This window comes from Brachycentrus maculatus, unplaced genomic scaffold, assembly GCF_059751285.1.
Source record: "Brachycentrus maculatus isolate JH-2025_06_01 unplaced genomic scaffold, ASM5975128v1 h1tg000574l, whole genome shotgun sequence".
Lineage (NCBI taxonomy): Eukaryota > Metazoa > Arthropoda > Insecta > Trichoptera > Brachycentridae > Brachycentrus > Brachycentrus maculatus.
The window spans coordinates 315,450-336,919 of record NW_028281314.1 but is presented as its reverse complement, the minus strand read 5'-3'; the positions used below and the strand labels follow the sequence as shown (position 1 = coordinate 336,919).

The window sequence follows — 21,470 nt, the reverse complement described above, 5'->3', positions numbered from 1 at the left end:
TACTGTAATTAATTGATTCGTCAGTTTTAAAAATATGCGGAATACATCGAAACACGCGTCATGATAGATTTTACAAAAAGGTGGTATTTTAAAAGTAAAAAATAAATAAAAATGGTTTGTAAAAAGGCAAGGTGATTAATCTGTTTTCTATTTTTTTTATATTAATGTAACTCATGCCATTATTAAAGAAGGTAAAGTCTACGTTTATGCACGATCTAACACTTAACCTATATGCTTTAAGAAAACAATACACAATAGCTTAGATTCAAAATGAAAATTCTTATTTTGATGTTATATTACTGTAAACGTTACTAATTCATGTTTTAGATCTCAAGATACGCGACTACATCAAAATAACATTAAAAAATAATTTACGTGTACGTTAATGTACCTTCGTAAACAGCTATGTTCTCAAATTCAAGAAAAGTTATGAAAATATTAAGTAGGTACTATAATATAAACTAAATGAAAGTCTGAGTAAATTATGTAGACATAATAGTTAGTCTGCTCAGCGGATACGGTAAAAGTAGTATTATAAAAACGGGTTTTCAACCTTAAAGTTAGATGTCTATTTTCCATATTTTCACCAATAATTTAAGTAAATACCCGAGGCAGGTATCCTATCAACTTGGGAACGCTTGAGAAAGTTTGGAAATTTGATAATCATTTTCATATCTCTCAAATTAACTTTCGGTAAATTGTGACATGATTACTGAAATCGAATTTAAAAATATTCCCATTAAACCTACCTTCAGACGTAATCTACATTTAAAAATAATAATATGGTATTTCACGATTCCAAAAGAGGAGAAACAGATTGGTGATAAAAGTTGTCAACATATAAGTGAATATCTTATTGAAGAACTATTGAAGAACTACCACATCATGTAAAAAGAATCAGCCCAGAGATACATAGGTGCCGTTGCGTAATTGAGTAGACTCTCCACTGCGAAACTGGCGTCGTGGGCTCGATTCCCACCAATTTTAAAATGAATTCTGAAAAAAATTATTTTCTGTTTTTTAAACATTTAATTTCCCTATCCTTCCTATCTTACCTGCTTATAAACCTGTGAAAAACCGATGCGTTGAGGATTATTAATAAAAGTGTAGTCTTAAAATTAACAAATAGAAGGCATACAATTATAAATACTGACCATAACCGCAACAACGCTTCAGAATAAACTAAACTTGATAAATCAACTATCTGGGATCGACTCCTTTAAAAATGAATTTAAATTTTACAATTAATATCTCAGTTTATAGAAATATTTAAATACATTAAAGCTTATAGTAGTAAATTTTTGTTTGTTCTTATGTATTTGTGATAAAGAGAAACCCTGAAATCTATGTATATGCGTTTTACGAGGGGTGTTTGTATTTAAATGGCGGGTGTGATAAACTAAGAAATTTACCAGAAAATTAGAACAAGCAAAAACTATGATATAATGACTGAGATTTCTTCCTTCGTTTATTTTTTTTAATCTTATGAAGTAGAAAATGGGATGAAATGGTAAGATAACGCAGAGACATGTGAGATATGTGTTACATGTATTGATAGATCTAATTAATGGATTTGAATAAAATGCATCTGCTGATAACACAATATGGAAAAAAGAGTAAAGTAGATGGGAAAAGTGGTGACAAAGATTGAGTGATTAGTATCATATTTTTTTTAGGGGTAATATTTTCAATAACGTTACTTTTATCAATTGTAGCTTTATGTTTCCGTTTTCACGAACGTAATCAAAATTGACTGTAGAAAAGTTTAAAGATAGATGAATTTTAAAACGTCAAACGTTAAATATACTGTAATTGATAATATACATAATAATAAATTATGTTGAATATATGATGTGATGTAAACTCGCTGATCTAGCAATCATACTGTACTCCATAAGTACCTAGTTTTATGATGATACATTATTTTTCCTCTCCCGGAAGCCTGAAATTCTATGCCTTATAAAAGACCATCCCTTATATTCGCAACACGTGTCAAGGTTTGAGTTGGGTTTTGGTTTTTTGACTCAAGTTTCTAGTTTCGAACCCACTCTACTACAAACGGGTTGCAAGACTCACGAAATAAAATATATGTGTACATAGGACACAAATATTTAACTTTCAAAAATAAAAATATCCAAATCACTCGCGTACCCGGATAAGAATGTTAGTATAATAAAATAACAGATTTAGTTTATTCCATGTACGTCTTAAAATGAAGATCTGTTTCGAAGTGTACCAATTTTGTCCTGTTTTATGATGTCAGATGCTAAAATGAAATCTTTCTTTAAATATTCTTTTCTTTCCAATATCGTCCCTTGAGAAAAAAAATTCTACCCCTAATAACATTTTCACCTCCCAATAATCTTTTCTCATGAATATTACTAGCCTATTACCGTTTATAATCTGAATTTGAAAATATTTCTCGCGTCATGAAGAATATTTTTATTTTGTTTTTATATCTGCCTAGGGAGTGTTGAAAATAAGGTAAGTATTTTGAATTGAACTAGAAAATTATTTACGATTTAAATTACTTGATAATGTCTAAATATTCAGAATTAAGTATGTTTTAATGGAGATAATGATAATATTTGGGGATCAGGAACATTTAATATTTTCAATTGTTTTAGTTTTTACGCAATTTGAAACATTTAGAACGGATTAAGCACTACAACAAAAGCTTCTTTACATCTCACCAATAGATGTCTCTAGTGAAGTTCTAGTGATTCAAGAACGAGGTTTCTAAATTGGTTCAAATATACAGAACTTCCAAGAATTTGAGTTGTGTGGTTGTCAATAATGGGTAGAATTGGTGAATGTTACACGTGTGTAAAGTGATCACTTAAACCAGCCTATGATGGTCGTCAGCCCCGTAAATGTCCATACTTCCATAATCTTCTTCATCTTTGATGAGATGTCAAAAAATACTACAACAAATCGATGCATTGAATGTTCGCCTTTTATTCATGTATTTAACGATCAAGATAACACTTCTTAATACGGTGAAGTGCCCTATGGATCATTGGGTGTGGATTAGGGTTGCAAGAAGAAATAGCAATAGTTCTGGTTTGAAAAAATAACAACTAAGTTTGTTTTTTAAACAATGATTACCGTGAAAAACGTAACGATAAAAGTCTTACTGCAATGGTAAATATTGTTTAGGTGTGCAGTAAGACTTTTATCTTTAAAAAAACTTAAGAACAGTTTTTAAGACGTACGTTTGAGTACTTTCGTAATATAAGCATTCATTGACGTCAAAGCCAATCGAGTGATATAAAATGTCAGAAACATAGGCTCCATGTCAAAAAAATTACCCATCTCAAAAGTATTTTACGTAAGCAACTTTGTAGGAACAAAAAACATACGTTGTACAAAAACGTATTCTTTTCAAATTCACCTGATAGTAAAACGATGTTTAAAATACTGAATTTGATATATCTCATTATATCTAATATCTTCTTCGAGTGGCTCATCGCATAGTCTAGGAAAAATAAATTGATTCAATGTTTTGATTTGATAAATTTTCTTTTGGATAGCTATAATACCATATTATTTTATGTTTTTATAGAACGTGAGCGAAAAAGTACGACAGTAAAAAGAAATATCATTTTATAAATGAATAATTTTGAGATGTAAGTGAAACGTTAACTTCAAGTTTGTATTTGAAAGTACAAATAATTTGCAGAAAATAAATAACCGAAATAAACGCTATCAATCTCTTTAAGCCATTACTCTTCAATTTGTCTTCATGGCAAACATTTAATCAAAGTATTTGCTAAAAGTCAACTTGAAGTTTAAGGAGATATAAAAGACCGATAAAATGTGGGAAATGCGATGGGAGAAAGATATGAAAGAGTTATTATTTGCTTCACGACTGTTTTGATCATCTGAGTCATGAATGACTCGACAACTGTAGTTCGGTCTAAGCATTCTGTAAAAATGTTGTGATTGTTTCATTGTTTTGCAGACGTCACGTGAAATCTCCTTGGACTCGACTACACGCTGAGATTATGTGTTGTGACGTAATACTATATTTGAAATGAATTTTTCTAAATCAGTGTTTACCAACCTTTTTTGCAGTATGCTAAATCTAAAAATTCAATAATTTTCGTGGACTCTCCTCTTCGATAATACTAGTTTATAAAAATGACATATATATATTGACACATACTCCATAGATCAAACTTACGAGTTATGTATTGTTTGCATGCTTGCGGTGGTTTCTGTAAAGAACGGAAACAGGAACAGAAATATGCATAGAACATTTTTTGCATTATGACAGTTTTCTTACATCATTTTGATATTTAGAAATACAAAATTATAGTTTAAAACCATTTTTTGATACCAGGAACAGCTATCGTACTTAAGAAATAAGAAATAATCTTTGTTTTGGTAGTTCCATATTTTCCAAGCCCAACGAAAAATCTTAATTGAGACAAACTACACTAACATAAATAATAATTAAAAAAAAATATATATATATATATATATATTAAAAGAGGGGCAATGGTTGGACACGATAAATTGATCCCGAAAGCAAGACCATTCACAGACTCAACATATAAACATCAATAAAAAAATTGTGGATTGATCATCTTAAAAAGCCCAAACGAAATGTTTTATCTATCAAATATCAATATATTTTCAAACACGTCACACCCCTAAATTTAAGAAAAATCCCAGAACTGTTTAAGAAAAACTATAATACATCTGTTTTCAAAATGTATTCATTTAAGAAGAGTAATAAAATACAAAATTAACGTTTTAAATTCCATAGGTACGGGTTGCTGACCACTGCTTTAAATTATAAACATATTTCATTCTTTTCAAATTTGTTCCTACTTGAGTCGTTTGCTTTCCTTCTAGGTTCCTTAGTACCATTCCTTATTCTGACAGAAATAGTTTTGTATTCTCTAGAAAAATACGTTTATATAAGTACACATGAATTAAAAATGCTTTATTTTATTAGATATCCCATGTTGAGGTTGAAATAAAAAACATTGATAAATACAAAGATTTATTTCAATCATTTCTATAAAACTGTAATCCTTCAATATTAAGTATTAAATAACCTTAAATCGAACTTATAACTAAATAAATAAGTCAAAATAATGTTGCTTAAAAAACATGAGGCGGAATCAATAAAAATAATTTAATAAAAAATAAATAAAGGTTTTTCATTAATACTAAATTCACTCACAGAAATAATATTTAAAAATTGTTTTTCAGTCATCATTTGTGATCCTCACCAAAACGTCACTTTTTCATTATGAAAGTAATCAGGAATTCTAGCTTGTAAAATTGTTACATTTTGGTGCGATTTAACGATTTCATATTGGTTTAAGACAGGATTGGTCACGTTGTGTCGCAAATTCAATAAGGATTTCGATAGAATACAACAGAAGTAAACAGTACAGAAGAAAACAGAACAGATTTGAAATCAAAGGATTTCTTGTGCAATATTAGAAATGTGACTTTTTGGTGAGGACCTCTACATTTGATCTCGTCTATAAAACATTCATAAATTTCACCAAAACATATTCTTACGTTAATAGCACCATTGATACAATGATACCATTCAACATTTCGTTGATGTTAACACTAGCCATCTTTCGACGGTATATGCACGTCATAACATTACGTTATTTACGTTTTTCAAGGATCCAAAGCTTGTCTCCGATAAACTTTGGATCCTTTTCAAGGACATTCCAAGTTTTCGCAGATTTCCATGTGGTTACAGCAGAAGTAGAAGTAGACGTCGTATTCTGGGTCAAAACTCCTTTTGCTGCGTCTACTTTTTCTTTTCACGACCAGTGTGCTGTTTACGGGCAGGAGATGATGCGGTATCTGCGAAATGGAATGGCGAAGAGGCGGTGAACTGGTACTGTAAAGCTGAGGGATGGATCCGATTCCACTACCTGAAAGAAAACACACGTTATTATTTTCAACAAAAAATCGTAAAGATCGTAGAATTGATGTGTAAAATATTTTCAACTTTGACGAAGTAGTTTATACAATTCTTTTTATTTTCTTTAAATGATTGCAGTCACTTAGGACCATTCATCCCACATTTAAATTTAAAATGAAATAAAAGGGTAAATAAATTGGTAAAATCCAATAGGAAAACATTTAACACGTATTTTGGTCAAATTGAATTTCATATGCAAGGCTAAGATTATCGATAATATTAAGAAAGTAGTTTTGAGATGTTTTTTTTGAATAACTTAACATCCAAATGACTCTGAACTCTAGCTACGGCTTATGCAACACCGCTTATCATGACCCTACTCAGGCTTCAACTTTTTAAGTTTCATAGCCTATGCATACTCGTGAGTGGATTTACTCCTTATGTTTAAAGTTACTATAATTTCATGTAATAGGCATGTGGAACAAATGAGTGATGTAAAAACACTTAAATATTTTTATTCTATAATTTTTTATATATATTAAGATCTGAGAGAACTTGACATGATCAAGTATTTCAAGTACCTACTTGAAGACGGTCAAGTCAAAAGTCCTAATAGTTGGGGGATATGTATGAGGATATATAATATAATTAATAATATAATCGGCGGATATGGATGCAAGAATGTGGAAGAGTGGCGTTATATGCTCTCAGCCCATCCCTGCAGAGTAGCGGCGTGATAGTTAACAATTTCTATTAAATATTCAAATTGATTGATTTACCTTCGTATGCATCGGTGAGTTCATAGTTTTTAACACTCCTTCTGAACCTGATTGGCCGTATACAACTTTCCATGACGATTTGCCTGATGTAGTCCAGGGAGCACTTAGAATGGTCCACATCCTGAGCGAGGATACTAGCCGCCATAGCAGAACACATCATCATACTCTGGAAATGAGAAAGAACAAAGCTGAATTTTCTCGACGAGATGCGCAAATCTTTATTAAGATAAAACTATATTAATGTGACTTCGAGAGTAAAGTAGGGAGGTGACATAGCTGAATATGTCATCTTGTTCCGGAAGTGAGGAAGAAATAGGTTCGTTCTTCGTAATAGGGGTGCATAAATCGTCGTGACGACATGAGCACATTCATAAAATGTAATGTTTCTCAGAATGCGCTCTGAACTGAATTTATGCATATACTAAAAAGTCACGATGATTTACTTTAAATACTTAAAATGAATATTTATTAAGTTTATTCTTTTGTCTGCATAGGTAGTGTAATGGTCAGCAAGATCGGCTACCGTACTGGAGGTCACGGGCTCGGTACCCAAGAGCGGGGGGTCGAATAATACACAAGTGATTTTTTGTACTCTAAAATTTATATTACCCTGGACTGGTGGTACGAGTAGCGGAAGGCTGATTACCTTTCCTTCATGTGTTAATGATCAAGATAACACTGGGTTTATATGATGCAGTGCCCTATGCACGATTGGGTGTGGAGAGAGGTAAGAAGAAGAAGAAGATATGCTTGAATCATAAAATTTGCTTAGTCATCTTATTTTGCCACATATTTTTGTACTTAAGAATTGTTAGTTAACAAAATATATTTTAAATAAATTGTTTCAAAAAAGGCATTTTATATTACTAAAAACTTTCTGAAATTTTATTTGAACCTTTTTTTTAAAAGATAATTTTATCGTTTATTTACGATAAGGGTTATAAATCCAAAAAGGAGTGTATCTCTTAGATTTATTGATCGTTCCTGTTCGTGTCGCTCAAGATATTAAGCTCTTCGGACTATTAAGTTATTATCTTTTAATTTTTTCGAAAAATAATTTCAATTTTCCAGATATTAATTGGTTAACAAAAGTATAAATTTACCCTACGTATTTCAATATATTTAATGTGCAATTAAAACGTACTTTTTAACATACAAAAATACATTATTTTAAAGAATGTAGCGTAAAATTTAATAAAATTTATTTAACCTGCTCAATAAAAGAGAATATAATTATTTCAATAATGGAAATCCACCACCAAATAAATTAACTTAAAGTTGATATTGTCGACTAAAGCTCGTTGTTGATTCTTACGCTCGACAAATAAACACGTTGTTAACGTATTGATCGTCAATGTCTTTTGTATTATATGTATATTTTTAAGCAAGATTTAATCTTTTATTCTATGAACTGTGAATTTGGTGTACATAATTAAATTATTTAAGCCTGAATTCAGCTGACTTAATAAAAAAGTGCTTTAAAGACGTAAAAATTGTATTATTACGTACATTAAGAAAAGAGGCGCGTTTTTACTTTTATTTTAAGAATAGTACTAGTTCGAGCACTCTTCTAGTTACTAGAAGAATCACCGATCCTCATATGTAAAAAAAGTCCAATAAGGAAAAGAAACACATTTTACTCTTATGTTGAATGAATGATACCAGTACTATTTACCAGTATAACGAACGAAGCTACTGTGCTAAAACAGATCCAACACAGAAAAGAAACGTATTATACTATTATATTAAGAATGATACCAGTATAAGAACCCTACTATTTATCAGTACAATGATCGAACCTACTGTGGTAAGACAGATTCAATAATGAAAAAAAAACGCGTTTTATCGTTATTTAAGAACGATACTTACCAGTACAAGCACCCTAATATTTACCGGTAGAATTCCCGAACCTACTGTGCTAAAATAGATCCAACAAAGAAAAGAAGCGCCTTTTACTATTATGTTAAGAATGATACCAGTACAAGCACCCTTATTTTTACTAGTACAATGACTGAACCCACTGTGCTAAAATAAATCTAATAAAGAGAAAAAGAGCGTTTTGCTATTATGTTAAAAATGATACCAGTACAAACACCTTACAAGTTACAAGAACAACGACCGAATCTTATGTGCTTAAATAGATCCAATAAAGAAAAAAAGCACGTTTTGACTATTATGTTATGAACGAAACCAGTACAAGCACCTTAGTATTTACCAGTTCAATGACCGAACCTACTGCGCTAAAGTAAATCTAATAAAGAAAAAAGAGCGTTTTTCTTTTGTGTTAAAAATGATGCTAGTACAAACACCCTACTGTTAACCAGAATAATGACCGAAATTACTGTGTACTTAAATATGGTAGATCCAATAAAAGAGATGCGCTTTTCGCTTTTTGTTATGTTAAGCATGATACCAGTACAAACACCTTACAAGTTAAAAGAACAATGACAGAATCTTATGTGCTTAAATAGATCCAATAAAAAAAGAAGCACGTTTTAACTATTATGTTAAGAACGAAACCAGTACAAGCACCCTAGTATTTACCAGTTCAATGACCGAATCTACTGCGCAAAAATAAATCTAATAAAGAAAAAAAGAGCGTTTTGCTATTATGTTAAAAATGATGCCAGTACAAACACCCTACTATTTACCAGAATAATGACCGAAATTACTGTGTACTAAAATATGATAGATCCAATAAAAAAGAGATGCGCTTTTCGCTATTTGTTATGTTAAGAATGATACCAGTACAAGCACTCTACTATTTACCAGTACAATGACCGAACCTACTGTGCTAAAATAGATTTCATTATATTTGCTCGTCCTTGATTGTATTACTATTTGTTCTTTCTGAATCAGCACGGATGAATCACATCAAATTTCACCGCAGTGAGTACGGTCATACGCACTGGTACAAACAAATGTGTATAATTATTTATATCCGACTTTTATCCGGCTGAGCCTGTAATTTGGTTAGTACTATTTGAGTTTTTTTTTTATTTGAATTTGTTTAGTTAATTGAATTAAATTATGAAGTGATTATTGTTGTAAGTTATTGAGTAATCCTAGTTTATCGGTTAAGGAAATTTGGAAATGCGGATTTTTAATATTTTAATTTTATAATTTAGAGTTTTTAATTTTATGTTTTGTTTGTTTTCAGTTATCGAATAACAGTTTATTTGAAATTATGGGGAACCCATTAGAAAAAATAACACAATATTATTAATTTTCTTAATATATAAATCATTAATTGATATATATTTTTAATTTCTTCTATCAACATTACTAAAATACAAAAAGCCTAATCTATTAAGCATTTTTGAAAATTAAACGGCATGAAATATAATTACACATTTGTTTATAAAAGTAAATGACCTCTCACAAATTGACAAAAAAACACAGACGTATTATTATATATAAATATATATATATATATATATATATATATATATATATATATATATATATTATATATATATATATCCGTCCGCCTCCGTAGTGTAATGGTCAGCACGCTCGGCTACCGTTCTGGAGGTCCCGGGTTCGATTCCCAAGGGGGGTAAAAATAAATAAAAATGATTTTTTCACTGTAATATTTATTCAATATTACCATGGACTGGTACCTGGAGCGGAGGGCTGATCACCTTTCCTTCATAAGTAAAACGATCATGATAACACTGCGTTTATAAGACACAGTGCCCTATGCACCATTGGGGTGCGGATAAGGGTTTTATTATTATTATTATTATATATATATATATTATATATATATATATATATATATATATATATATATATATATATATATATATATATATATATATATATATATATATATATATATATATATATATATATATATATATATATATATATATATATATATATATATATATATATATATATACATATATATATATATATATATATATATATACATTTTAACACATTGGAGTAAATTACGTAATTGTAGATAGTACAAATACTACAAGTACATATAATAGTCGAACGTTACCTAATTAAATGGAGTTAGGATTGTAAGTCAAACACTGCTTGACTGTATCCTTATTCAACCGCATTTCCTTGCATATCAACCAACCTCTTACACATCAATGACGGTGACTTAAGGCGGAAAATTTTCATGGTACATTTGTCGGTCATTCATTTGATTTATTCTGAACCTTGAAGACGAGTATGCTGGTCTATGCGGTTACTATTGTTTATCTTTATTATTTATAATATAAAAAAGGATCCATCGAAATCGTTAGGATAAAATATCCCAATATTGACTTTCTAGGTTGACTTGGTTGCTGATTGAGATCAGAAGAAGAATTATCTTTGATAAAATGGCCGTTTAGGTTTATTATTTTTTAATGTTAGGTACCTACGAAAATTAATGTTTTGACGCATAACAGCCTAAATCCTAGAAACAATCCAATGACAACAAGCTTTTTGTCTACGCCGTTTTTATTTTTGTCAATAAGCTAATTTCAGTAATGATTATTTGGAGTCAATGATTAAGGAAACACTGGTTTTTATACCACTTGAGTTTTATTAAAGACTACAAGTATCGGACGCTAATCCAAAAAAAAACTGAATTCTAATAATAACTTATTAAATAATATATTGTTTCAAAATTTTTCACCTTTGCTTTCCATTTTTCCTCTTTTTTCAAACTCTACTCCTTGACTAACCCCCTCCCCCTAATTTCCCCTCTCCTCATTTATAGAACAATTTTATATTTTAGTTATTTTTCAGCCCTGACGATGGAAGTTTAACTTCCGAAGCAAGTAGTCTTTAATGAAACTCAAGTGGTATAAAAACAAGTGTTTTCTTTAATCATTGTAACATGTCTTACCACAAAGTTAATGCCGAAACAATAAATAAAATATTACTTGGAGTATTTTTAAATAATTATTTTTATCTCCTTTAACCATTCCCCATTATATACTGTTTCACATTGTTTTTGTTAATTTAAAAATATTTTTACAAACCATAATTGTTCATTGCAAGAAAAATCTAATATGTGCTCTTAATAATTTACTGCCAATGAAAATTTTTTACAAAATTATCTTTTAAAAATACAAAATAGAAGTTTCGTTTCAATAAAAGACAAAGAAACTGTCGATCAATAGAGGAAATGGCGTGTTCATAGTCAAATTTGGGACAAAACTATTAGTTAGCAATATAAACTTTTGTAATCGTTTTTACAAACTTCTCTCATTTCAACAAATTCTATTTTCTCATTTTACAAACTATTATTGTTTTTAAGGGAGCTTATATTTCAATAATGATGCTTAGTTAAATATAAAATAAATTATTGAGCAAAACCTTCTTTAAATATTTATTTGTAAATTATCTGTGAATATGAAACAAATATTTAAATCAGTATATAATTTATGTATAAACCAATGAATGCTCTTAATATTATTATGATGACGATAACTTACTTTCCCAGAGTTTTGAAACAGTAGAGTTAAAACACTTTACTTGAATAATAGACACCAAACTAAAGATTTATTGAGTGTTTTTATAAAATTATACTTAAACATGAAGAAATAAACAGTTTGAAACTCACAACCGTTATTTATTTACCTTGCACAAGAGAACGAGCCGATATTTAGGATGGATAAACTTCATTGTCGGATATCACAGGCACGAAGTATGTGGTTATACACCGGCGCACTTTCTACAGGATCTGAAGCGAAATGGGAACACAATCGCCGGAGCAGTGCCTTGTACCGCAATGGTCACAAACCACAGCTCAAAAAGACTTATATGATTTATTTATAATGGGGCCATTTCAATTGAAGCAATAATATATTGACCTACATATTACGAATGCATATGCCCCTATATGGGTTACACAAACATTTGATGGTGTCTCATTGCCTTCAATGAAATAAAAAAATCGTGTGGCCTGCCTGCCAATGTCATCGTATCGGCTGAACAGTTATTTCCAGGGTTCAATGTCGCACCTATACCACGTACAATCTGTTGGTACGCATTCTCGGTTAGGACCTGTCAACTGACAATCTTCATTTACTAATCCTTGCCGGGATGACATTGCATTGAGAGGATTCGTTGAACTCCGACTTCTGTCTCAGCTGATGATAATATTTTTCATGTTTACAAGGTCTCGTGTATGAACCGAAGGATGGTCGCGAAATCGACATTTCGTAGAACGTTTTAAGGCAGGATGTAATTATAAAAAAACTACGTCACCAAAAAGTAATATTTATTTAATCAAAATCATGTGAAGATATAACGAAAAATGTACCAACAGTAAGGTAAAAATAATGTATAAGACTATTTTTGTTGGCCTCTATAGTGTAATAGCTAGCGCATTTGGCTTCTATGATGGAGGTCCCAGGTTCAATTTCCAGAGGTGGAATCCAAAGAAATATGATAATTTTTCACTAAAATATATTTTTTTTAAATATTACCCTGGACTGGTATTTGATGTACATGACTAATCACCGTACCTTCATATCGATCAATTTAACATTGCGTCAATTTGATGTTATCCCATGCACTAAGGGGGGAAAGGAATAAATATTTATGTATAAAGATCTGTGTTTATTTATTAATATAATTTACATATTTGATGAGATAAAGATGATGTAAGGTGAAGGTTGTTGCTATAATGGAGAAGAAACAGTACGTAGCAAATTGAGAATAGCATCAATGGCAAGGTCAGTCGGAGATACATTTCTGTAAGAGTATAATACGTATTCTGTAATGATAACGATAGAAAACATAACCATAAAATGTTGAATTAAATATCTTAAACAAAATATCCATATTGATCAAAATATAAGTACGTGTATACAAATAACTAATATATAAGTTTAAATATATTTTATTATCTTTATATTACTATATACTTAAAATACTTACACGCACAAGTTTTCAGTCTAACAAAAAAATATATATACATATATATATATATATATATATATATATATATATATATATATATATATATATATATATATATATATATATATATATATATATATATATATATATATATATATATATATATATCGAGGTAAATTTCCATTTCTCCTTGTTTTATTGTTTTTGTTCGTAGACGTAGAAGAAAACGAATGGAATGAATAATGAGAAACGTTCAATGTTGGGAAGTAATTGAAATCTTTATCTGTCTGAACGGGGCGAACTTGCAAGGCAGAAAAGGGTTCCAATCTTCTTACTACCTTCGAGACTTGTCTGCCGGTTAACGTAAATAGATTCAATACACAGTTTACACTCGACATTATCGTCGTGTTTCCTCCACTTCTCTTGTTTCTATTTCAAATGGTTACTTGCTTCTTGCCATGGTTCTCACATAAATTTATCTGTCGGAACGAAGTCACATTAGTAAGTTATACCAAATTCGTGATTCATAAACGTATAATACAGGGCGGTGCAAAATTAATCACCCAATCGGAAGATGTCATAATTTTTGCAAAAAGTCGTTTTTTTTGCGTCGTACGTCAATCATATTTATCATTTGTGAACTAAACGGCTGCAGTATACAAACAGATTGATAAAACGGGCAAAAATTTATATCAACACTGTCGGCAGTCACTTGACGAATATCATCTTTTTCACTAGACAGAAAAAAATATATAGGTCCAAATAAAGGTATCTTATTTCTCATTTTTATTAGTAAAAATATTATTTAAAACTACATTGATGGATTTTTGCACTACCTTAAATACGTTTGTATGCTGCAGCTGTCTAGTTCACAAATATTAAATATGATTGACGTACGACGTCTTTTGCAAAAATTATAACGTCTTCCGATAGGGTGATTAATTTTGCGCCACCCTATGCTAAAATGGTTAGTATATGGTGACTGCGATGTCTGTTGTATTTCCTAAAATATCTTACAATAGACGATCGTTTTCGGGTCCTGGCTTTACGAGACGTAAAAATAATGAGATGGGTTCAAGAATCCATATATAATATACACAAGTGTGCAAACAAGGACGAAAAGACGTCGTATAAAAATTGTTGTTGCAAGAAAAATATCTCGAACGTGCTTTATTTATGTATCTGGGATATTGAAATTTGTAACTGGTTTTTGGAGAGTTAAAGTATGTAATGCTGATGTGTTAGTTGTATAATTTTATTTTTAAAAAAAAGTCAGTCTACTAGTAATATGCGAGCTTTTAGGTTTGATTTACAGTGGGTTTTTCCTCGAACGAAAGGGTCTTTGAAGATATTTTTATTTTGTAATAATGCATAAAAAGATTTCACGATGTTAAACGAATTCGTAAACGCGTTTAAATTTAAAATATGTATTTTAAATTATTTATACTATGGCACTTTCGCGTCTAATGTATTTCGTGATATCATAGTTGTTGACATTGTATGGGGGTTATGCAGAAAGGATCATTTTCTTAAATTATAAATAAATTTTATTATGATTATGTATAATTGAACATTATAGACCATCTAAAAAGCAAATGTATACTTGAAATATATTTTTTTAAGTACCTTATTAGTGTATAGAAAGTACTTGTTATGTTATTGTGTTAGTCCGTGTATATTAATGTATGTGGAACTCAATAAATGTATCTACCTTTTTGTTTCCTTTTTTGTATTCTATTAATTCGATTAATATTCATAAGACATTCAATATTAATAAATAATTAAACGTTGGTTTCCAACCTTTAAACATACTCATCTCCATGTTGAATGCCCACATCGGGATGGCATGGGGTGTGTAGGAGGGATGCGGTCAACGCTTGTGACGTTTAAAAATTATCATCTAAAACTGCAAATTGTAAATTTAAACATATTTTAATTATTCATCCACCATGATGTTTGTTATACATATATTATGTAAAAATAAATATAAATATATGTATAAATATATATGCATACACCTATAATAAAATGGTTCAACCTTATACCGATATTTGTTTTTCACATTTTTTTTGTATTTAATTTATTTTACATTAAAACAATATGAAAATACATGTAAATTATCGATCTATGAATCATTAAATATTTATTTGAACAATAAATATTCAGCTTGCAGAATATTATCTGATGAAGTAAGGGAAAATATGAAAAGAATTATGGTATGTTTGTTAAGTCGCTGAAATAGGAGATATCTTTTTCTTATAAGGCACCCGAATATAAAACGTGGAGTCCACATTTGAACTATTGACACGGACAATTTATTTGAAAAATTTCAACTAAGCTTTTAAAAGGGTTAAGGGGTATAACAATTTGATATATTTCACTCATTCTACGCCTAAATTCTCATATTTACTTAAGAATTTTTTTGCAGTCTTATTTTTGGGACATAATTGAATTATTTTACCATACTTAATTATATGTTTAGTAACATATACACGTACACATATCGCTCACTCCTTTCAACAACGTCATATGTCAAAAATCGTTGTGCATGTTCTCGAAATTTTCAAAAAAAATTACTATATCCCAGCAAAAGCGGCATATTTTAACTTAATATTTACCCGCTACAGGGCAGAAAATGTTGTTTTCGCATTTTGAAGAAAAGGTATTTTTTTAATTATTTTTTTGATTGTACTAAATATTTTTCAAATGGAGAAAAAAACCTTCAGGTTTTACCTAAAAAGATCTTTTGCACAGTAAACAGTTAAATAAGTGGCTTGATATTTATTTTTAATGTATTTCATTATATTCTTAAACATTAAAAAACATCTCCTGAAAAATCAAGTTTTTTGATATATGACGTTGAATAAAGTGAGCGATTTGTCAACATATAAGTACAATTAATTATGAATGACAACCTGATAAAAAAGAAACATAACCGTTTATAAACTGAAGATTGAATTTTATATCGACTATCTTCTATTCACAAAAATACTGATGAATATAAGTACAAAATTATCTTATATTCCGAACTTAATTATTTTTTTGTAGGCACGAGTATGAAGAATCGACATTATAATTTGATAAACTTTCAAAAACTTGGTAATGTAATAAACAAAACTTTTGGTGAATTGATGCGAGGAATTCGTACTAGTATTCAAAATTCTGAGGGATGAGCTCTTTGCAGAAACTACAAACTTGTAGTCCAGTGGCGAGTCGTATATTTTAGAATCGCAAGCTGTAGATTTTAACCGGATACATTAGTAAATAATATATGAGCACCTATAGATACTCGTACTTAATTTGTATACTCGAACATCTAACATACATCGTCTGAGGAATCGTATTTAGACTGCATTTAGTCTACTTTTTAATTTATGTTTTTAATACGCCCTAGGTGTTCATCTCACCAATAGATGTCTCTAGTGAAGTTTTAGTGATTCAAGATTAATGTTTCGAAATTGATTCATATATATATAGAACTTTTAAGAATTTGAGTAGTGTGGTTGTCAATAATGGGTAGAATTAGTGAATTTTACACATGTGTAAAATGGTTACTTAAACCAGCCTATGGCGGTCGTCAGCCCCGTAATTGCCCAGACTTCCATATTCTTCTTCATCTTTGATGAGAAGTAAAAAATAATATGAAAATAACTCCTATAATTGGAGATAATCCAAATTTGTGAACAAGTATTTGGATACACTCAAAATGTTGTACCTATATATTAATTATTGGATAATTTGATTTAATTTAACTTTCATCCTTCTTTTGACAACTCCATGGTTTGTTTCTATACAATTGGGTTGGAACTAGGACTCCAGGAAAACTGGATATAATATACTTTATGGATTATGTTCCCCTGGTATTAGTTCGTAGAGTCATATACATAGATGTATGTAGAAGGTAAAAAAATACTTTATGATATTACACAACCTTTTCCAATTCCCCGATGAACAAGAAGGAACTAACTTGAGATAGTATATTGAATTCGCGAGTGAGCTAAATGTGGGCGTTTCACATTTTAGTTAAAGCTACGGATGTCGTATCAAATTATGCAAATGTGTTTTCATAAATAATTCACAACACTGAAGGGTGCTGTTGTCAGTCGAGGAATCGAATAATGGTTATACGAAATTATCTTAAATATCGCAAGTAGAATATTTGAATCATAATACATTATTTTGTCGGAAATTTAATGAATATTTTTAGACATGAAGATGAAATTTCAATATTACTGTCATCTTGTAGTCTGTAGTATGTACAAGAAAAATGAATATTAATTATTTTACCCCAAAATAGAATCTTTTAAAAGTAGGGCAAATAAAATTAAAACAATCTATATATGGATGAGTACATAAAAGAGCTAAAAGATTTTCACGTAGGAGCTAGAATGAAAAATTTGACTGTTTTTTTTGCCTTTTGTATGCTGACGACGCTATTCTTCTTGTCGATAGCAGAGAAGACCAGCAGACGTTGGTGACAAATGTGTATAATGTGTGCAAGGAAAGTGATTTTCCGATGAATGTTAGCAAATCCAAAATTATGGTTTTTGAAAGAGATGAATGTAGATCTGGTTGTAAAATATTGGTAAATGGGGAAATTTTGGAACAGGTAGATAATAACGTATATTTGAGTAGTACGTTCTCATGGGATGGTAATATTGGTAAAGATGGTAAGCGCCCTCAAGGGTAAGGGCGCTCAAGGGACTTCAAGAGGTAGTTTTTTAAGAAAATGGCGCTATATAAATGATTCAAAATTATTTTAATTATTATTGAAAAGATATAGAAGGGAGAGTGAATGCTGGAAAGGAGAGAAAAAGTGAAAAGTGAACTGAAATCAGTTATGGCAAATAAAAACCTCACAGCGAAAGCTTAACTGGCGGTGCACAATGAAATCTTGCTTTTAACCCTAATGTATGAAAGTGAAGCGTGGAGTTGGAAAAAGAAGGACGAAAGTAGATTGAATGCAGTCGAAATGCGATTTCTCAGACAAATTTGTGGCAAAACGATTGATAGATGTTCGAATGGCGATGTCAGGAAAGAATGAAAGCCCGACATATAAGCTTATTCGTTAAAATTTTTGAGATGGTTTGGGCATGTGAATTAAATAAGCGAAGGAAGAAGAGTAAAACGAATTTACAAGGAGAACGTGGATAGAAGCAGAGGAAGACCGAGTAAAACTTGGCATTATCAAGGATTTCAAATACTTGAAAGTGGTCAGGTCGGAATGATCGGCGGGTATATATGAGGAGATGCATGAATGTGGAAGAGGCGAATATTGTTTCCAAAGACAGATTGGTGTGGCGTTCTATTCTCTCTGCCTACCCCTGCAGGGAGCTGCGTGATGTTTGGTTAGTGTATAATGTAATACAAATAATTAATTCGGTACCGATATTTTACTTTGATGAAAAATCAAATCACCATGCATTAATTTCTCATTAACTAAGTATATTAAACCAACATGGCTGATTGAAAAAAACGTTCAGGTTGAAAAAAAAATTAACGAAACATTTAAAAAAAGTCTGATCATCGTTTATTAAATTCCTGTTGATTTAATTACATGCGTTTGACGCTAAGTGAGGACTGACGCCCTTTATCTGTCTTCTTTATCCCCTGCTCTTCTTCAAATTGTAGGGGTTGTATTTTTATACTACGATTGTAAACTGAGATATCAATTCTTACCCGACAGTTTATAGCCCTGACTTACACCGCGCTTTGTCATGAACCTTTGCAAAGTTTTTTTCGAAAACCTCGAGTACTGAAAAGGATTTCCGCATGACTGAGGAAGGACAACCGGGATTTGGATTTCTGAGAATACTTATATGGGACAATATTGCACTGATGAACCTATATATCAGTATGTATGTATGTATGGTGTATAGGAAAGCGGATATAAAAAATATATAATGAAGTTATCATAAATTCTCTGTTAGTCTAAGTCGCTCTGAAAATTTATGAAACGAGTTTAAAATACTTGTGAAATAAGGCTTCTTAGAAACAGAAGCTTTAATTTATATAATTATCTTTATTCAAAACCATAAGGTGAGCTGTATAATTCTCTTTACTCCATAAAGTAATTAATAAATTTCACAGTCGAAAAATGCTATGTTATTCTTAATCCACATTGCAAAAATCTCAAAAAATTGTGTTTGAAGATATTTCTTAGTATTCTAATCAAAATGCCACAATAACTATAAACTCTTAAGAACAAAAACATAACTCAGTAAAGAAAATTCTATGTAAAATTCTTCTACAACATTTTGAGTGTGTCCAAATACTTGTTCACAAAATCTGGATTATCTCCAATTACAGGAGTTATTTTTATATTATTTTTTGACATCTCATCAAAGATGAAGAAGAATATGGAAGTCTGGGCATTTACGGGGCTGACGACCAACACAACAACAAAACAAGAACAAGTATTTGGACACACTTAAAATGTTGTAAATAAATTATCTGGTCAAATTATAAGCTTAAAATAATAAAAATGAAAATGGTATTTTCTGGCGTTTCTCATGTGTGTGATTATAATCCAGGATTTGGACCTCACATACTAATATAAGAGTTTCTGCTTAGTAAAAAGCTTCTTTACATCTCACCAATAGATGTCTCTAGTGAAGTTCTAGTGATTCAAGAACAAGGTTTCTAAATTGGCTCATATATATAGAACTTCCAAGAATTTGAGTAGTGTGGTTGTCAATAATGGGTAGAATTGGTGAATGTTACTCGTGTATAAAGTGATCACTTAAACAAGCCTATGACGGTCGTCAGCCCCGTAAATGCCCAGACTTCCATATTCTTCTTCATCTTTGATGAGATATCAAAAAATAATATAAAATGCTTCTTATCTATATGCATCAAACGATTTTTAAGAACAAAATTATATCCTTTTAAAGTACAAAATTAACTGAATTTGCCCAGAGAGTACATATTTATATTTATATAAGTTTTATTTTTGGATTTTTTAATTTGGCGTTTAATTTGTAGAACTCCATTTTAATTTATGAATTAATTTTTATATGAAATAGCGTTTTTGAGTCCACTAAGTTGTATTTTATTAAAAAACACATAAAAATCAATAATATGACAATTGTTTCGCCTAATTAGCGGGACCCGATTGAGAATTTGAACGGTGTAACAAACTTCACAATATTATTTCATACACAATTAACAATTTGTAAAAATATATTACTAGGATTGTTAAAAAAATTTATGCGTTCTGATGTATTGTTCTTTCATATTCATCAAACATAATGTCACATAATTTATTTTCTTAAATGTTATTTGCAAATACTTTGTGGCACATTTTATGAACTTTATAATAAAAAATTACTTTGTTTTTAGCCACTTTTTATTAAAAAATAATTAAAAACAAAGTAGTTTTATTTTAAGTGCTTACATAATTAATCGTTAAATATATTTTGAGAAGTACAAATATAATAACGTATTTCTGCTGGTTGTATTGTATTCTTGCTCCCTTGATCGTAGATTATTAGGCACGAAGCTCCAACGAGGCAGTTGATTCTGACGTGCGACTTAAGATCTGACGTCAAAGTAGAGTAAATTACAAGCTATTAAGTCCCCATTTATATCCCTTCACTGGCAAATCTGCTCGACGGCTGGAATATACCATAATCTGTAATGACCCTTGCTCCAGGTGGGTAAGAGCTACTTCATAAAGCCTCGTTTTCTGTTATTTATTAATTCTTCCTTTTTCTAATGACCCCAAGCGGGTTATTGAAAATAAGTTTATTTTGAGTTTTTTTTTTAAAAAAGGTATTTTAAATTGTATTTATATTCATTACCATATTTATGGAAAATCAACTCAGTAATATTAGATTCGTTAGCAAAACATTTGATTGTGTTAACTTTTTCATTTTTTATTTAATGGATTAATATTTGTACAT

The 21,470-nt window shown here is 30.2% G+C and overlaps 1 protein-coding gene across 1 annotated transcript; it reads right to left on the bottom strand.

Moving 5' to 3' along the window:
- Nucleotides 1-5,003: 5,003 nt before the first annotated feature.
- LOC148301342 (uncharacterized) lies at nucleotides 5,004-12,436 on the bottom strand. Its single transcript, XM_088273429.1, has 3 exons — nucleotides 12,280-12,436; nucleotides 6,685-6,850; nucleotides 5,004-5,915 (listed from the first exon to the last, which is right to left on the bottom strand). Exons 1-3 carry the CDS (start codon nucleotides 12,322-12,324, stop codon nucleotides 5,695-5,697), a joined length of 432 nt encoding a protein of 143 aa, XP_088129555.1. The 5' UTR covers nucleotides 12,325-12,436; the 3' UTR covers nucleotides 5,004-5,694.
- Between the last annotated feature and the right edge of the window lie 9,034 nt (nucleotides 12,437-21,470).